This window comes from Canis lupus, chromosome 20 (genome assembly GCF_003254725.2).
Source record: "Canis lupus dingo isolate Sandy chromosome 20, ASM325472v2, whole genome shotgun sequence".
Taxonomy (NCBI): Eukaryota; Metazoa; Chordata; class Mammalia; order Carnivora; family Canidae; genus Canis; species Canis lupus.
In genome coordinates this window covers 38,810,672-38,828,788 of record NC_064262.1, presented here as the reverse complement: position 1 = coordinate 38,828,788, position 18,117 = coordinate 38,810,672, and the positions used below count along the sequence as shown (strand labels likewise).

Genomic DNA, 18,117 nt, shown 5'->3' with positions numbered 1-18,117 from the left:
GGCATGCACTTGTGTTGGCTTATATGATAGTGGCAGATTTAGTTTGTTAAGAAACTGCCAAACCATTTTCTAGGCAGGTGGTGGCATTTTACATTTCCGACTGCAGTGTATGAGAGATCTAGGGTCTTTGCATTCTTGGCAGCATTTGATTTTGTCACTATTTTCTATTTTAGTCATTCTGATAGGTGTAGTTATATCTCATTGTAGTTTTTTTTTTTGTAGTTTTAATTTGCATTTCCCTAATGGGTAATGATGTTGAACACCTATCTTTTCACATGGTTATTTGCCAATTTATATATGCTTTTCATGCCTTTTACCCATTTTCTGATTGCACTTCCTGTGTTTTTAAAAGTTTCTTTAAGTTCAGTTAGCTAACATATAGGACATCATTAGTTTCAGATGTAGTTCTCTTTTTTTAAAAAATAATTTGATGTATTTTGATAGCAAACTTACAGGAACAGCACAGAGGACGGGCAACATTAAAAACATGTACTTACATGTAGGACAACTCAGCTAGAAAAGTATAGTGAATGAATGGAATCTACTGTATGATAAAAATGCAGCAAACACCACTTAGTTGCCATTAGTAAGAATTTACTTGTTTTAAAAAAAACCAAATGCTAGCATTGTCCAGCAAATTTTAACAGGTTTATTTATAATTGTTATACAGTCGAACTGCTGAAACGTGTTCACTGAAACATTTTGACCATTAATGCTTTATGCCCCTGCATTTATATTAAAAATTCATACACAAATGAAAATGGGAAAACTGTCAATACTTGATTTCTGTCCCCTGTTTTTCCACTTGCAGTCATATACTTAGGTACCTTTGACCCCATGGGGGAAAAAATCTAACGTTCAGAACTACCAAAAACAGGAAGAAGAGAATTTTTTTTAAAGATTTTATTTATTGGGATCCCTGGGTGGCGCAGCGGTTTAGCACCTGCCTTTGGCCCAGGGTGCAATCCTGGAGACTCGGGATCGAATCCCACGTCGGGCTCCCCAGTGCATGGAGCCTGCTTCTCCCTCTGCCTGTGTCTCTGCCTCTCTCTCTCTCGAATAAATAAATAAAATCTTTAAATTTTTAAAAAATTTTTATTTATTTATGATAGTCACACACAGAGAGAGAAAGAGAGGCAGAGACACAGGCAGAGGGAGAAGCAGGCTCTATGCAGGAATCCCGATGCAGGACTCAATCCGGAGACTTCAGGATCATGCCCTGGGCTGAAAGCAGGTGCTAAACTGCTGAGCCACCCAGGGATCCCCAGATCTGTTTTGAAGCCCCGAGCAATTTCTTGCACCAGACCCTGGAAAGGAAGTTTGCGGATCAGAAGTTCAATGGACTTCTGACAACGTCTTATTTCCTGGAGTGCCCCAGTACCAGACCTGTAACGATGAGGTTTCTTCACCCGTCCAGTAGAGGGCGCAGTCCTGCAAATGGCTTTTGTAGCTAGTTGCTTCCTCAGTGCTTTACTACAGGTGGATTTGTGATTTGCCTGCAATCTGCTCTGTAGCAGCCATGGTTACAGGCTGCTACAGGTTACCTCCTTCCTTACTTCTCTTCTTGGACTTGAGCTCTGTGGGCTAGAGGTGATGCTGGCGTTAGTGAGCAATGGCCCAGATGTAGTTTTCAGTAATTCATCAGTTGTGTATAACACCCAGGGCTCATCACATCACCATTTGGAAAAAGACAAATATCATATGGTGTCATTCAAATGCAGAATATAAGAAATAGTGCAGAGGACCATAAGGGAAGGGAGGGAGAACTGAATGGGAAAAAATCAGAGAGGGAGACAAACCATGAGAGACTCTTAACTGTGGGGGACTTTCTGTTTTTAACTGTTGTGTTTTGGAGTTCTTTTTTTTAGTTAATTTATTTTTTATTGAAGTTTAATTTGCCAACATATAGCATAACACCCAGTCCTCAACCTGCCAAGTGCCCTCCTCAGTGCCCATCATCCAGTCACCCCAACCCCCTGCCCATCTCCCCCTTCCACTACCCCTTGTTCATTTCCCAGAGTTAGCTGTCTCTCATGTTTTGTCACCCTCACTAATATTTTCACTCATTTTCTCTCCTTTCCCTTTATTCCCTTCCACTAATTTTTATATTCCCCAAATGAATGAGAACATATAATGTTTGTCCTTTTCCGATTGACTTACTTCACTCAGCGTAATACCCTCCAGATCCATCCACGTTGAAGCAAATGGTGGGTATTTGTCGTTTCTAATGGCTGAGTAATATTCCATTGTATACACAGACCACATCTTCTTTATCTATTCATCTTTCGATGGACACCGAGGCTCCTTCCACAGTTTGGCTATTGTGGACATTGCTGCTATAAACATCGGGGTGCAGGTGTCCCAGCATTTCACTGCATCTGTATCTTTGGGGTAAATCCCCAACAGTGCAATTGCTAGGTCGTAGGGCAGGTCTATTTTTAACTCTTTGAGGAACCTCCACACAGTTTTCCAGAGTGGCTGCACCAGTTCACATTCCCACCAACAGTGTAAGAGGGTTCCCCTTTCTCCACATCCTCTCCAACATTTGTGGTTTCCTGTCTTGTTAATTTTCCCCATTCTCACTGGTGTGAGGTGGTATCTCATTGTGGTTTTGATTTGTATTTCCCTGATGGCCAGTGATGTGGAGCATTTCCTCATGTGCTTGTTGGCCATGTCTGTGTCTTCCTCTGTGAAATATCTGTTCATGTCTTTTGCCCATTTCATGATTGGATTGTTTGTTTCTTTGGTGTTGAGTTTAATAAGTTCTTTATAGATCTTGGGTACTAGCCCTTTATCTGATAGGTCATTTGCAAATGTCTTCTCCCATTCTGTAGGTTGTCTTTTTGTTTTGTTGACAGTTTCTTTTGCTGTGCAGAAGCTTTTTATCTTGATGAAGTCCCAGTAATTCATTTTTGCTTTTGTTTCTCTTGCCTTCATGGATGTATCTTGCAAGAAGTTGCTGTGGCCAAGTTCACAAAGGGTGTTGCCTGTGTTCTTCTCTAGGATTTTGATGGAATCTTGTCTCACATTTAGATCTTTCATCCATTTTGAGTTTATCTTTGTGTATGGTGTAAGAGAATGGTCTAGTTTCATTCTTCTGCATGTGGATGTCCAATTTTCCCAGCACCATTTATTGAAGGGACTGTCTTTTTTCCAATGCATAGTCTTTCCTGCTTTGTCGAATATTAGTTGACCATAAAGTTCAGGGTCCACTTCTGGATTCTCTATTCTGTTCCACTGATCTATGTGTCTGTTTTTGTGCCAGTACCACACTGTCTTGATGACCACAGCTTTGTAATACAACCTGAAATCTGGCATTGTGATGCCCCCAGATATGGTTTTCTTTTTGAATATTCCCCTGGCTATTCGGGGTCTTTTCTGATTCCACACAAATCTTAAGATGATTTGTTCTAACTCTGAAGAAAGTCCATGGTATTTTGATAGGGATTGCATTAAACGTGTAAATTTCCCTGGGTAACATTGACATTTTCACAATATTAATTCTGCCAATCCATGAGCATGGAATATTTTTCCACCTCTTTGTGTCTTCCTCAATTTCTTTCAGAAGTGTTCTATAGTTTTTAGGGTATAGATCCTTTACCTCTTTGGTTAGGTTTATTCCTAGGTATCTTATGCTTTTGGGTGCAATTGTAAATGGGATTGACTCCTTAATTTCTCTTTCTTCCGTCTCATTGTTCGTGTATAGAAATGCCACTGATTTTTGGGCATTGATTTTGTATCCTGCCACACTGCTGAATTGCTGTATGAGTTCTAGCAATCTTGGGGTGGAGTCTTTTTGGGTTTTCTATGTACAGTATTATGTCATCGGCGAAGAGGGACAGTTTGACTTCTTTGGCAATTTGAATGCCTTTTATTTCTTTTTGTTCTTTATATATTCTAGATACTAGTTTTATATCATATGTGTAGTTTGAAAATTTTTCTCTCCATCTGTAGCTTTTCCTTTTGTGCTCTTGACAGAGTCTTTCATAGAGAAAGTTTTAAATTTTGGTGAAGTCTGACTTGTCAGTGTTTTCTTTCATGGATTGTGCATTTGATGTAAAGTCTTAAAAGTTCTTTCCTACCTCTGTATCTCCTGTGTAGAAAATTTCCTCTTATATTTTTCTAAAGTTACACAATTTTATGTGATCTATATGAAGTTAATTTTTAGAGCAGTTATGATGGTTAGGTTGATTTATTCTGTCTTTGATTGATTTTCATGTCAGGGTTATTGTTTTGCTTTGGATGTCCAATTGCTCCAGCTTCATTTGTTGAAAAGGTTATTTCCCCCCTATTGCTATTGTAAAAATATTTAGGTATGTTTGTGTGAGTCTAATTTTGGTTTCTCTCTCTTTTAAAAAAAAATGATCTTACTTGTTTATTCATGAGAGATGGGGTGAGCGGGGGCAGAGACATAGGCAGAGGGAGAAGCAGGCTTCATACAGGGAGCCTGATGTGGGTCTCCATCCCGGGACTTCAGAATCACGCCCTGGGCGGAAGGCAGGCGCTAAACCACTGAGCCACCCAGGGGATCTCCCTAAATTTGGTTTCTCTTTTCTTTTCCATTGATCTGTTTTTCTATTCCTCTGCCAATACTTGATTTCTGTAGCTGTGTAACATTTCTTAAAATCAGATAGACTGATTTTATTCTCATGCTTTATTCTTTTTTAAAAGATTTATTTCTGGGATCCCCGGGTGGCGCAGCGGTTTAGCGCCTGCCTTTGGCCCAGGGCGCGATCCTGGAGACCCAGGATCGAATCCCGCGTCGGGCTCCCAGTGCATGGAGCCTGTTTCTCCCTCTGTCTGTGTCTCTGCCTCTCTCTCTCTCTCTCTGTGACTATCATAAAAAAAAAAAAAAAAAAAAAAGATTTATTTCTTTTAGAGAGAGAGTGCACAAGCGGTAGGGAGAGGGAGTGAGAATCTCAGGCAGACTCTACCCTTAGCACAGAGGCTGAAGTGGTGGTTGATCCCATGACCCTGAGATCATGACCTGAGCTGAAACCAAGAGTCTGATGCCTAACCGACTATGCCACCCAGGCGTCCCCTCATACTTTATTCTATTTAAAAATTCTTTTAACTATTCTAGTTTCCCTCTTTTCCATATAAATTTTAGAATACTTGAGTGTATGTAAAAAATCTTGCTAGGATTTTATAGGGATTATATGAATAAATGTCTATTGGTTTGGGAAGAATTGACATTATGCTGAGTCTTCAAGTCTATGCACTTAGCATATCTCTTTGATTTATCAGTATTTTTGACTATTCTGCATACAAGTTATGTATCAGTTTTGTTAGATTTATACCTAATATAAATAAATATTTAGGTATAAATATAATAAATATATATAATATAATATCCTGGTTTTGAGAGATTATATATAGTATCGTATTTTTATTTTCAGTGTGCACAGATTCATTGGTAGTGTATAGAAATACAATTGATTTGTATATGTCTATTTGTATCCTTTGACCTTGTTGAACTCTCTTATTGATTGTAGAAGGGTTTTTTTTTTTTAAAGCTTCCTTGGGAAGCTACATAGACAATCATGTAATTTGTAAATAGGGTCATTTTTATTTCATTTCTGAACTGTATGCCTTTTTGTTTCCTTTTTAAAATTAGTGTCTTACTGAACTGGCTAGAACTTCCAGTTCTATGGTGAATACAGTGATGAAGATGAACTTCTTTGCTTTACTCCTGTTCTTAGGGAAAAGTTTTCATTCTTTCACTGTTAAGTATAATGCTTCTCTGTAGGTGCTTTTCATCAAATTAGTTTTTTTTTATCTGTTCCTAGTTTTGATTTTACTTATTTTTCAACTTTATTGAGGTATAATTGACAGATAAAGTTGTATATGTCTAATGTGTTCAATGTGACGATTTGATATATGTATGCTTTGTGAAATTATTACCACAGTCAGGTTAATTAACATATCTGTTACCTCATGTACTTACTTTTTTTTCTGGTAAAAATGCATAAGATCTATCCTCTTACCAAATTTCCCATATACAATCCAGTTTTATTAATAATAATACGTAATATGTCAAATCCTCAGAGTTCATTCATCAGCTATGTGTTTCTTATTCAGCTTATAATTAAAAGGTTGTACCCTTTGATCAGCACATTTCCCCTATCCCCCAGCCCCTTGTAGCAATCATTATACTCTCTGTATAAGTTTGACATTTATTTACTTACTTGCTTATTTATTTATAGATTCCAAATACAAGTGTAATCATACAGTATTTGTCTTTCTGTGTCTGGCTAATTTCACTTAGCACAATGTTCTCCCATTTTATCTATGTTGCAAATGGCAGGATTTCATTCTTTTCATTGACTGAATAAATTCTATTATGTGTGTGTTTGAGTGTGTGTGTGTGTGTGTGTGTATCACATCATCTTTATCTGCTCATACATTAATAGGCATTTAGGTTATGTCCATGTTTTGGCTATTGTGAATAATGCTGTAATGAATGTGGGAGTGCAGCTATCTCTTCTATCTCTTTGAGACATGACTGAGTTTATAGTTAAGATTATATCTTGCAGATATATAGCCAAAGTAGGATTCCTTGATCCATATAGTAGTTCTATTTTTATTTTGAGGAACCTAAATAGTGTTTTACAAAATGGTGTACCAGTTTTTATGCTACCAGTAGTGATAGGGTTTCCCTTTTTTCACATCCTCACCAAGACTTGTTAACTTTTTGATAATAGCCATTTTGACATATGTGAGGTGGTATCTTGTTGTTGTTTTGGTTTCTATTTCCTGATGATTAGTTATGTCAAACACCTTTTCTCCTATCTTTTACTGTTTGTATGTCTTTGGAATATGTCTATTCAGTTCCTTTGCCCATTTTAAAGTCAGGTTGTTTTTTACTTCTGAGTTGTAAGAGTTATTTTTAGTAGATATTTTTCTTTCATTCTATAAGTTGCCTTTTCATTTTGTTGAGTTTCCTTTGTTGTACAGAGGCCAATTTTTAGTTTGATGTAATCCTAATTATCTACTTTAGGCTTTTGTCTATGCTTTTGATGTCACATCCAGAAAAATCATTGCCAAGACCGATGTCAGGTGGCATTTTCCTTGTGTTTTCTTCTAGGATTTTTATGGTTTGGGGTTATTTATTTATTTATTTATTCATAGAGACAGAGAGAGAGAGAGAGGCAGAGACACAGGCAGAGGGAGAAGCTGGCTCCATGTAGAGAGCCTGACGTGGGACTCGATCCAGGGTCTCCAGGATCACGCCCTGGGCTGCAGGCAGCGCTAAACCGCTGCGCCACTGGGGCTGCCCTGGGGTCTTATATTTAAATCTTTAATCTGTTTTCAGTTGATTTTTGAGTATAGTATATAAGGGTTAACATTTATTCTTTTGCACGTGTATATCCAGTTATCCTAATACCATTTATTGAAGAAACTATCATTTCCACAATGTCTATGCTTGGCACTTTTGTCATAAATTAATTTGCCATATATATGGGTTTATTTCTGGTATAAATATAATAAATATATATAATATAATATTCTGTTTTCCTCTATTCTGTTCCATAGATTTATAGGTCTGTTTTTATGCCATTGCCTTAATATTTTGATTAACATTGCTTTGTAATATAGTTTGAAGTCAGGAAGTGTAATGCCTCCAGCTTTGCACTTCTTCCTTAAGATTGTTTTAACTCTTCAGGATCTTTTGTAGTTCCAGGTGAATTTTAGAATTGTTTATTTTTTTGAAAAGTGCCATGGGAATTTTGGTAGGTTGTTGCATTGAATCTGTAGATGGTTTTGGGTAGTTTGGACACTTTAATGATAGTAATTCTTCTAATGCATGAACATGGGATATTTTTCCATTTATTTGTGTCTTCAATTTCTTTTGTCTGTCTTACAGTTTTTGGTGTACAGATCTTTCACTTACTTGGTTAAATTAATCCTAAATATTTTATTCTTTTTAATGCTATTGTAAGAAGATTGTTTTCTTAATTTCTTTTTTTAAAATTTTTTTAAATTTATTTATGATAGTCACAGAGAGAGAGAGAGAGAGGCAGAGACACAGGCAGAGGGAGAAGCAGGCTCCATGCACTGGGAGCCTGATGTGGGATTCAATCCCGGGTGTCCAGGATCGCGCCCTGGGCCAAAGGCAGGCGCCAAACTGCTGCGCCACCCAGGGATCCCTTAATTTCTTTATCTGATAGTTCATTATTAGTTTAAGAAATGCAACCTAGGGCAGCCCGGGTGACTCAGTGGTTTAGCGCCGCCTTCAGTCCAGGGTGTGATCCTGGAGACCTGGGATCAAGTCCTGCGTCGGGCTTCCTGCATGGAGCCTGCTTCTCCCTCTGCCTGTGTCTTTGCCTCTCTCTGTGTGTCTCTCATGAATAAATAAATAAAATCTTTTAAAAAAAGAAATGCAATCTAGTTTTTGTATATTGATTTTGTATCTTGCAATTTTAAGAGGTTAATCAGTTATGAAAATTTTTTGGTGAAGGCTTTATAGTTTTCTCTATGTAAGATCTTGTCATATGCAAAAACAGACAATTTTAACTTCTTCCTTTCCAATTTGGATATCTTTATTTCTTTTTTCACCTAGTTGCTCTTACTGCTTCTATTTGATAGAAAGGGTAAGAATTGGCATCCTTGTCCTATCTGATCTTAGAGGTACAGTTTTCATTGAGTATGATATTTGGTGTGAGCTTGTCATATATGGCCTTTACTATGTCGAAATATATTCCATCTATACCTGATTTGTTGAAGTTTTTATTATAATAGGCTGTTGAATTTTGTCAAATGTTTTTCTGAATTTATTATGATGATCATGTGATTTTTATCCTTCATTCTATTAATGTGTGTACCACACTGATTTTCATATGTTGAACTATCCTTGCATTTAATGGATAAATCCCACTTAATAACAGTGTGTGACTTTTAATGTGCTCTTGAATTTGCTAATATTTTGTTGAGAATTTTTTTGCATCCATGTTCATCAGGATACTGGTCTTTAAGTTTCTTTCCTTGTAGTCTCTTTGTCTGACTTTGGTATCAAGGTAATGCTGACCTTGTAAAATGAGTTTGGAAGTATTCCTTCCTTTTCAGCTTTTTGGAAGACTGGAAAAGGATTGATACTGATTTTTCTTTAAGTCTTTGGTAGAATTCATTAGTGAAACCATCTGTTTCTTGAGAAGTTTTAAATTTCTGATTTAATCTTAGTTATAATTAGTTTGTTCAGATTTTCTACTTCTGACTCAGTTTTGTCAGAGTGTATGTTTCTAGGAATCTTTCCATTTCTTTTAGCTTAACCAATTGTTGGTGTATAATCCTTCATAGTAGTCTCTAATGATCCTTTGTATTTTTATGGAATCAGTTGTAGTGCCTCCTCTTTCATTTTTTATTTTATTTGATTCTTTATCTTATTTTCTTTACTAGTCTGGCTAAATGGTTTTCAATTTTATCTTTTCGAATAACTAGATCTTAATTTCATTGATCTTTTCAATTGTTTTCTATTGTCGATTTCATTTATTTCTCTCTAATCTTTATATATCCTTCCTTCGCTAATTTCGGGCTTATTAATTATCTCTATACCTTCAGGTATAAAGTTAGGTTGTTCTTTTGAGTTTTTTCCTTATTGTAGGCATTTATCGCTATAAACTTCATCTTAGAGCAATTTTTTTCTGTGTCCTATAAGTTTTGGTATGTTATGCTTCCATTTCCATTATATTCAGTTACCTTTTTTTTTTTTTAAGATTTATTTATTTATTCATGAGAGACATGGAGAGAGAGAGAGAGAGAGGCAGAGACATAGGCAGAGGGGGAGAAGCAGGTTACTTACAGGGAGCGCGATATGGGACTTGATCCTGGAGCCTTGATCCTGGTGTCTCTTGAGTTATCTTTTTAACTTCTCTTTTGATTTCTTCTTTGGCCAGTTGGTTGTTCTGGAGTGTGTTGTATAATTTCCACATATTTGTGAATTTTATAGCTTTGTTCCTTTTATTGATTTCTAGTTTCATCATTGCAGTTAGAAAAAATAATCGGTATGATTTCAGTCTTCTTGAATTTAAGACTTGTTTTGTGGCCTAACATGTTATCTATGCTGAGAATAATCTGTGTGTGTTTGAGGAGAATGTGTATTATGTGGTTATTGGATGGAATATTCTCTATATGTTTGTCAGCTGAATTTGGTCTAAAATATAATTTAAGGGGATCCCTGGGTGGTACAGCGGTTTAGCGCCTGCCTTTGGCCCAGGGCGCGATCCTGGAGACCCGGGATTGAATCCCACGTTGGGCTCCCGGTACATGGAGCCTGCTTCTCCCTCTGCCTCTCTCTCTCTCTCTCTCTGTGTGTGACTATCATAAAAATAAATAAAATAAAATAAAATAAAATAAAATAAATAAATAAAATAAATAAAATAAATAAAATAAAATAAAAAATAAAAAATAAAATAAAAATAAAATAAAATAAAATTTAAGCTTAATTTCTTACAAATTTTCTGGACGTATCCATTGTTGAAAGAGGGTATTGAAATCCCTTACTTTTTTTGTATTGTCTGTTTCTCCCTTCAGATTTCATTATTTGTTTAATGTATTTAGGTGTTCTGTTTTTTTGGGTGTGTATATATTTGCAATGGTTTTATTCTCATGATGAATTAACCCCTTTGTCATGATAAAAATTCCTTCTTTGACTCTTGTTTGTGACTTGAAATCTAATTTGTCTGATATAAATATAGCTAACTCTGTTCTCTTTGGTTTATATTTACAGGGAATATCTTTTTTAATTTCTTTCCTTTGAGCCTATGTTTATCCTTAAAGGTGAAGTGAGTTTCTTGTAGGCAGCATGCAGTTGAGTTATATTTTTTAGTCCATTCAGCAACTGTTAGCCTTGTGGTTAGTTTATTTAACCTATTTACATTTCATTATTAGTGGGTAAGGACTTACTAATATTACTTTGTTTATTGTTTTTTGGCCCCTTTTTAAGTTCCTTTGTCTTTCCCCTTTTGTTGTGTTCATTTGTGAATTGATGATTTTTCATAATGGTATGGTTTGATTTCTTTCTCTTTTCCTTTCGAGTATTGTTGTAGGTTTTTCTTTGTAGTGGCCATGAGGCTTACATAAAACACCTTTATGCTGATAATATTTGGACTTTAATCTCATATAAAAAGTATATTCTTTTATCCCTACCCACATTTTATATTTTTGATGTTGCAGTGTACATTTCTGTATATTGTTTATTCTTTAACAAATTACTGTAGCTATAGTTATTTTTAATACTTTTGCTCTTTATTCTTTATTGGAGTTAATTGATTAATATGCTGACATATTACAGTTTTAGAGAAATAAGAATTTAAATTTATAACTTAATTATAATTAATTTTAATTTAATAAACTTTAACCTTTGCCAGTGTCTTTTATGTTTTTATTATATGTTTTTTATGTTACTAATCGGGGTCTTTTAATTTTAACATGAAGAACTTCTTTCAGCATTTCCAGTAAGGCATCTTTAGTTGTGATGAACTCTCAGCTCTTCTTTGTCTTGGAAAGTCTTTATCTCTTTGTTTTTGAAGGGCATCTTTGCCAGATGAAATATTCTTAGTTGGAAATTTTTTTCTTTCAGTACTTTGAATATATCATCCCACTCTCTCCTGGCCTGCAAAATTTCTGCTGAATTCTGCTGATAGCCTTATGGGGGTTAATCTTGTAAGTTACAAACTTTTTTTCTCTTGTTGCTTTTAAAATTCTTTTTGTCTTTGATTTTAGTTTAATTATGGGTCTTTGAATTGATTGTTTTTGGGACCTACCTTCATGAACTTGGATATTCACATCCCTTCCCAGATTTGGGAGCTTCTCAGCCATTATTTCTTTAAATCAAATTTCTGTCCCTTTTTTTTCTCCTTCCTCCTTCTAGAACTACAATAATGCATAGATTGTTTCCCTTAATGGTATCCCATAATTCACATAGACTTTCTTTACTCTTTTTCATTCTTTTTTCTTTGTTCTCTTCTGGCTAGATAATTTCACAGTTCCTGTCTTTAATCTTTAATCTTGATTCTTTCTTCTGCTGATCAAGTCTGCTTTTGGTACTCTGTTTTACATTTTTCATTTAATTCATTGTAATCTTCAGCTCTAGAATTTCTGTCTTAATGATCTCTATTTATCTATTAAACTTCTTTTTGTTTGTGTATTTTCCTGATTTTGTTTGATGGTCCGTGTTTTTTTTTTGTTTGTTTGTTTGTTTCTTCCGGAGCTTTTTAAGAACAATTACTTTGAATATCTATTGGGCAAATCAAGATCTGTTTCCTTGGTCTTGGTTACTAGAAAAAGTTATATTCCTTTGGTGGTACTCAGTTCCTTTATTTTTCATGTTCTTGAACTCTTGCATTGCTGTTTTTGCATTTGAAGAAGCAATCATTTCCTCCATTTTTATTCATTGTCTTTTGTAGAGAAATAACTTCTGTTAGCCCTGTTTGGTATTCTGAAACTCTCTTAGTCCTTTCCTTTGGATGTACCTGCTCCACACTTCTTGTTCCTTTTTGGGGTGTAATTCTTAAGATTGTATGCTTTCTTTCAGTCCTGCAAAAATCAAGCCAATTGCTAAGTCTCTTGTGTGCTTTACCTAAGGCAATGGTGAATGCTCAAGTTTCTGTGCTTTCTCCCAGTCCCACAGAGTTGGGTAGCTTCCTGCATATGCTCAATAACCATCTGCAAAGGGTTATATTTGTTATTGCACAGGGAACTGGCCATGGAGTTGGAGAGTAGCTGGGAGACGTGTGCAGTGTGTTGGGGGTGCCTGTGGGTCATTTGGCAAGATTTGCAGGTAAGATGTCCCCACTGGCTCATGGAGGCTTCCTCAGGGAGTCCATAAAGTGATTAGTAGGGTTCTTTGATGTCTTTTGAGAGTCCTGGCTGCTCTCCTAATATCCCCTTCTTACCCTTCAGTTGTGTAGTACACCTCAATATGCTGGATGGGGTAAGAAAGAAATGAGCCTCTTCAGCAGCATCCCATAAAGCTGGGGAAAATCCAGTTGCTCACTCAGATGCTCTCACTTTCCCCCATGGGAGAAATCACAGATCAGGAAGGCCTCTCTTGGCACCGAGCGGGGCTGCCTTATAGGAGGGATAATGCAGGTAGAGTGAAATTGTTCTTTTTACTCTCTTCAGTGCATCCAGTCTCAGATTTTTTTTTCTTCCCACACTGTGTTGGGACTTTTCCACTGGACTCCTGAACTTCCACAAGGTCATTCTTCTTGTCTATGGTTGATTGTTAAAATCAGTTTTCATTGGTGGAAAAATGGTAGAAAACTCCTATTCCTCCATTTTATGTATGTTACTCTATGATTTTATTACCTTTTTCCCTACAAGTCTTATTTTAGTCATGAATTAGTGTTGAAGTGTGTCATATGCTTTTTATGCAATTAATGTAATTATTTGATTTTTCTTTATTAGATTTAATATGGTAGATTACAGGGCAGCCCGGGTGGCTCAGCAGTTTAGCACTGCCTTTCAGCCCAGGGCCTGATCCTGGAGACCCGGGATAACATTTTGTTAAGGATTTTTACATCTATATTCATGAGGGATATTGGCTTATAGTTTTCTTTTTTTTATACTGTTTTTGATTTTGGTATCAGAGTAATACTGGTTTCATAAAATGAATTGGGAATTTCTTTCCCCTCTTATTTTACGGTAGTGATTGGGTAGTAGTAGTGTTCATTCTTCAATCATTTGGTAGAATAAAGCAGTGAAGCCATCTAGGTTGGGATTCTTTTCTTTGGAGTTTTAAAATATGAATTCAGTTTCCTTAATGGTCATAGAGCAGTTCAAGCTATTCAAATTATAGTTGATCCTTGAATAACATGAGTTGGAACTGTGTGGGTCCACATTTGTGTGGATTTGTGATAAATACAATATAGTACTGTAAATGTATTTTCTCTTATGATTTTTAAAATATTTTTTCTCTAACTTACTTGATTGTAAGAATAAACTATATAATACTACATATACAATATATGTGTTGATTGTTTATGTTATCAGTAAGATTTCTAGTCAACAGTAGGCTATTAGTTGTTAAGTTTTTGAGAAGTCAAAAGTTATACATGGGTTTTTAACTGTGTGGGGGATTGGTGCCCCTAACCCTGTGTTGTTCAAGAATCAACTGTATATACTTTTATTGATTGGGTTATGGTACTTTATATTTTAAAAGGAATTGGTCCATTTCATGTATGCAGTCTATTTATATAGAGTTTTGGAAATATTCCTTTAATATCTTTTTAATGAATACATAATATCCCATTTCATTCCTGATATTGATAACATGTGTCTCATCTGTTTTTTCCTTTTTTAGTCTTGGTAGAAATTAGTCAGTTCTGTTGATGTTTCCAGAGACCAGCTTTATATTTTCTCTATTGTTTTTCTATTTTAAATTTTTTTGATTTCTACTTTTTTTTTGTTCTTTCTGTTTGCTTTGGTTTTATTTTGCTCTTCTCCTTCTAATTTATTGATGAGAGAGCTTAGATTGTTGATTTGCAGTTTTATTTTTATTTTTAAATTTATTTTTAAATTTTATTTATTTTTTTAAAGTAGGATCAAGAGTCACATTTCTACTGACTGAGCCAGGTGCCCCATGCAGTTTTCTTTTTTGATAAATGCATCTATCTTTTTCTGACTGGCTTATTTCAGTTAGCACGATATACTCTAGATCCATCTATGTTGTTACAAATGGCAAGATTTCGGTTTTTTTGATGGCTAATATATCATTGTGTATATATGTCACATCTCTTTTCTTTTTTTGAAGATTTTATTTATTTGAGAGTGGGTGTGCATGCGTGTGAGGAAGGAGGAGAGAGGGAAAGGGGCAGGGAGGAAGGGGAAGGGGAATGGACAAGCAGACTCCAAACTGAGCATGGAGTCCAGTGCAATATGGCTTGATCTCACAACCCTGGGATTATGACCTGAGCTGAAACCAAGAGTCAGATGCTTAAGTTTAGCCAACTAAACTACTCAGGTGCCTGCACATCTTCTTTATCCATTCCTCGGTTGATGAACATTTGGACTCTTTCCCTAAGTTGGCTATTGTTGATAATGCTGCTGTAAGCATCAGGGTTTATGTATCCCTTTGAATCAGTATTTTGTGTCCTTTGGGTAAAATCCCTAGTAAATGCAATTACTAAGTTGTAGGGTAGTGTTTTGTTGTTGTTGTTGTTGTTGTTGTTGTTGTTGTTATTGTTGTTGTTGTTTAAACCCATGGTTTGACCCCTCTCTGATTTTTTTCCCATTCAGTTTTCCCTCTTCCCCTATGGTCCTCTGCAGTGTTTCTTAGATTCCTAATATGAGTGAAGGAACCTCCATATTGGTTTGCAGAGTGGGTCTATCAGCTTGCATTCCGAACAACAGTGTAAGAGGATTCCCCTTTCTCCACATCCTTGGCAACATCTATTGTTTCCTGTGTTGTTAATTTTAGCCATTCTGACTCATATGTGGAATTTAGGAAACAAAACAGATGAACATAGGGGGAAGGAAAAAAAAGAGAGGAAGGCAAAACCATAAGAGACTCATAACCATAGAGAATAAACTGAGGGTTGGTGATGAAGATAGGAGGGAGATGGGCTGCATGGTTGATGGGTATTAAGGAGGGCACTTGTGATGAGCACTGAGTGTTATGTGTAAGTGAGGAATCACTAAATTCTACTCCTGAAAGCAATATTATATGTTAACTAACTAGAATTTATTAAAAAAAATTTTTTTTAAAGATTTTATTTATCTGAGAGAGAGAGAGAGAAAATGAGCACGAACAGAGGAAGAGGGAGGAGAAGCAAACTGCCTGCTGAGCAGAGAGCCTGATATAGGGCTTGATCCCAGGGCCCTGAGATCATGACTTGAGCTGAAGGCAGACAGTTAACCAATTGAGCCACCCAGGTGCCCCAACTAACTAGAATTTAAATAAAAACTTGAGACAAAAAAAAATAACGTACACATTTAATGCCAGTAATTTCCCTTTCAGCATTTCTTTACCTTTGTCCCAAAACTTTGATATATTGTATTGTCATTTTAATTCAGTTCAGGGTAATTTTTAGATTTACTTTGAAAAGTCCTCTTTGATGCATGGATTATTTAGAAATATGTTTTATAGCCAACATATCCAGATTTTTCTTCTGTTATTTATTTTTTATTTTTTTTTACTTTTTTAAAGATTTTATTTATTCATGAGAGACATACACAGAGAGAGAGAGAGAGAGAGAGAGAGGCAGGCAGAGACACAGGCAGAGGGAGAAGCAGGCTCCATGCAGGGAGCCTGACATAAGGGACTTGATCGGATCCCGGGTCTCCAGGGCCACACCCTGGGCTGAAGGCGGCGCTAAACCACTAAGCCTTGCTAAACCCGGGCTGCCCCTCTTATTTTTGTGTGATTGATTTCCAATTTGATTTCATTGTGGTTAAGAAAACATTCTGTGTTTGCTTTTGATTGCTTTAAATTTATTGACATTTGTGTTTTTGCTCAGGAATGATTTATCTTGGTATGTGTCTTGTGGGTACTTGAAAAGAATGTCTATCGGCTTTTGTTGAGTGGAGTGTTCTGTGAATGCCACTGGATCCTATTGGTCAATGTTGTTGTTGAGTTCTCTATCATTATTTTTCTGTTTAGTTCTGTAAGTCTCTGTAATTGTGAATTTGTCTATTTTTGTCTATTTCTGTGAGTTTTGATTCTCTTGTTTAGTGCATATACATTTATGATTGCTGTTTTCTTGGTGGTTGACTTTGTATCAGTATATAGTGTTCCTTTTTGTGTCTGATTTTTTTTTTTGTTCTTGAGTCTACTTTACCTAATATTAACTCTTGCTTTTCATTAATTTTTGCATAATATGTTTTTTCATGCTTTTACTTATTTGCCTTTGTTGTTATACTTGTAGTGAATTTTTAAAAAAGATTTATTTTTTTGAGAGAGAGAGCACATTGCAGAGGGGAGGGGCAGAAGGAGAGGGAGAGAGAGAATGTCAGGCAGACTCCCTACTGAGCGTGGAGCTGGACCTGAGCCAAAATTGAGAGTCAAATGCTTAACCAGCTGAGCCATCCAGATACCCCTCCATGTTGACATTTAGTACATTCATAGTATTTTACAAGCATTACCACTATCCAATTCCCAAACCTTTTCATCACCCCAAACATGGAACCTTATACCCACCATTCCCCTGCTGCCCAGCCCTTGGCAACTACTATCTGTGTTGTCAGATAGTAGAATAGGATTTGCCTATTCTGGATATTTCATATAAGTGAAATCATGTAATACATAGCCTTTTGTGTCTGACTTCTTTTACTCAGTGTAATATTTTCAAGATTCATTATTGATGTGGCATATATCAGAACTTAATTACTTTTATGGTTGAATAACATTCCGTTGTATGGATATACCACAGTCTGTGTGTCTGCTTATCAATTGATGGAGACTTGAGTTATTTCTACCTTTGGCTATTGTGAGTAGTGATGCTGGTTCTCTCTGATTTTAGTGAAAAATTCACTGTCATTTGAATATTTTTTCCACTAGAGGTAAGGCATTGTTTTCTCTTGCTAATTTTAAGATTTTTTTTTTTTTGCCTGTGGTATTTAGAAATGAAACTATGTAGTATCTTGATATGTGTTTCTTTTAGTTTATCCTTCTTTCAGTTTGCTATGCTTCGTTAATATGTAGACTTGCCTTTTGCCAAATTTGGGAAATTTTCTGTCATTTTTTTAATTTTAAATTTTATTAGACTTTATTTTTTAGAACAGTTTAAGGTTTACAGAAAAATTGTACAAGGAGTACAGGATTCCCTCTCCCAGTTTCTCCTCCTATTCACATTCTGCATTTGTGTGGTACATTTATTATATTTGGTGAACTAATACTTATATACTATTAGTATTATTTATCATTTACATTAGGGTTCACTGTGTTGTATAATTTTATGGTTTTGACAAATGCATAATGTCGTGGATCTATCATTACATTGTCATAAGAATAGTTTCATTGCTCTAAAATACCCCATGCTCCCCCTATTCACTCCTTTCCTTATTCTCCAGGACTCTTGGCAACCACTGATCTTTTTACTGCCTCTTAAAGAATGCCATTTAATTGGGATCATGTAGACTGTAGCCTTTTTAGATTTACTTCTTTCACTCAGCAACATG

General features: G+C 35.8%; 1 protein-coding gene across 13 annotated transcripts in view; it reads left to right on the top strand.

Annotated features, from left to right (window-relative positions):
* DOCK3 (dedicator of cytokinesis 3) overlaps positions 1 to 18,117 on the top strand; it is a 508,844-nt gene that overhangs the window by 142,262 nt on the left and 348,465 nt on the right. Inside the window, exon 1 of one of the 13 annotated variants that reach the window (XM_049097943.1) lies at positions 11,598 to 11,661. The exons of 11 other annotated variants lie outside the window; for them this stretch is intronic. In XM_049097943.1, coding sequence (XP_048953900.1) covers positions 11,647 to 11,661 — 15 coding nt within the window. In that variant the 5' untranslated portion in view covers positions 11,598 to 11,646. Of the gene's footprint in view, positions 1 to 11,597; positions 11,662 to 18,117 lie in introns of those variants that run through there. One more of the 13 variants, XM_049097945.1, reaches the window with a different exon arrangement.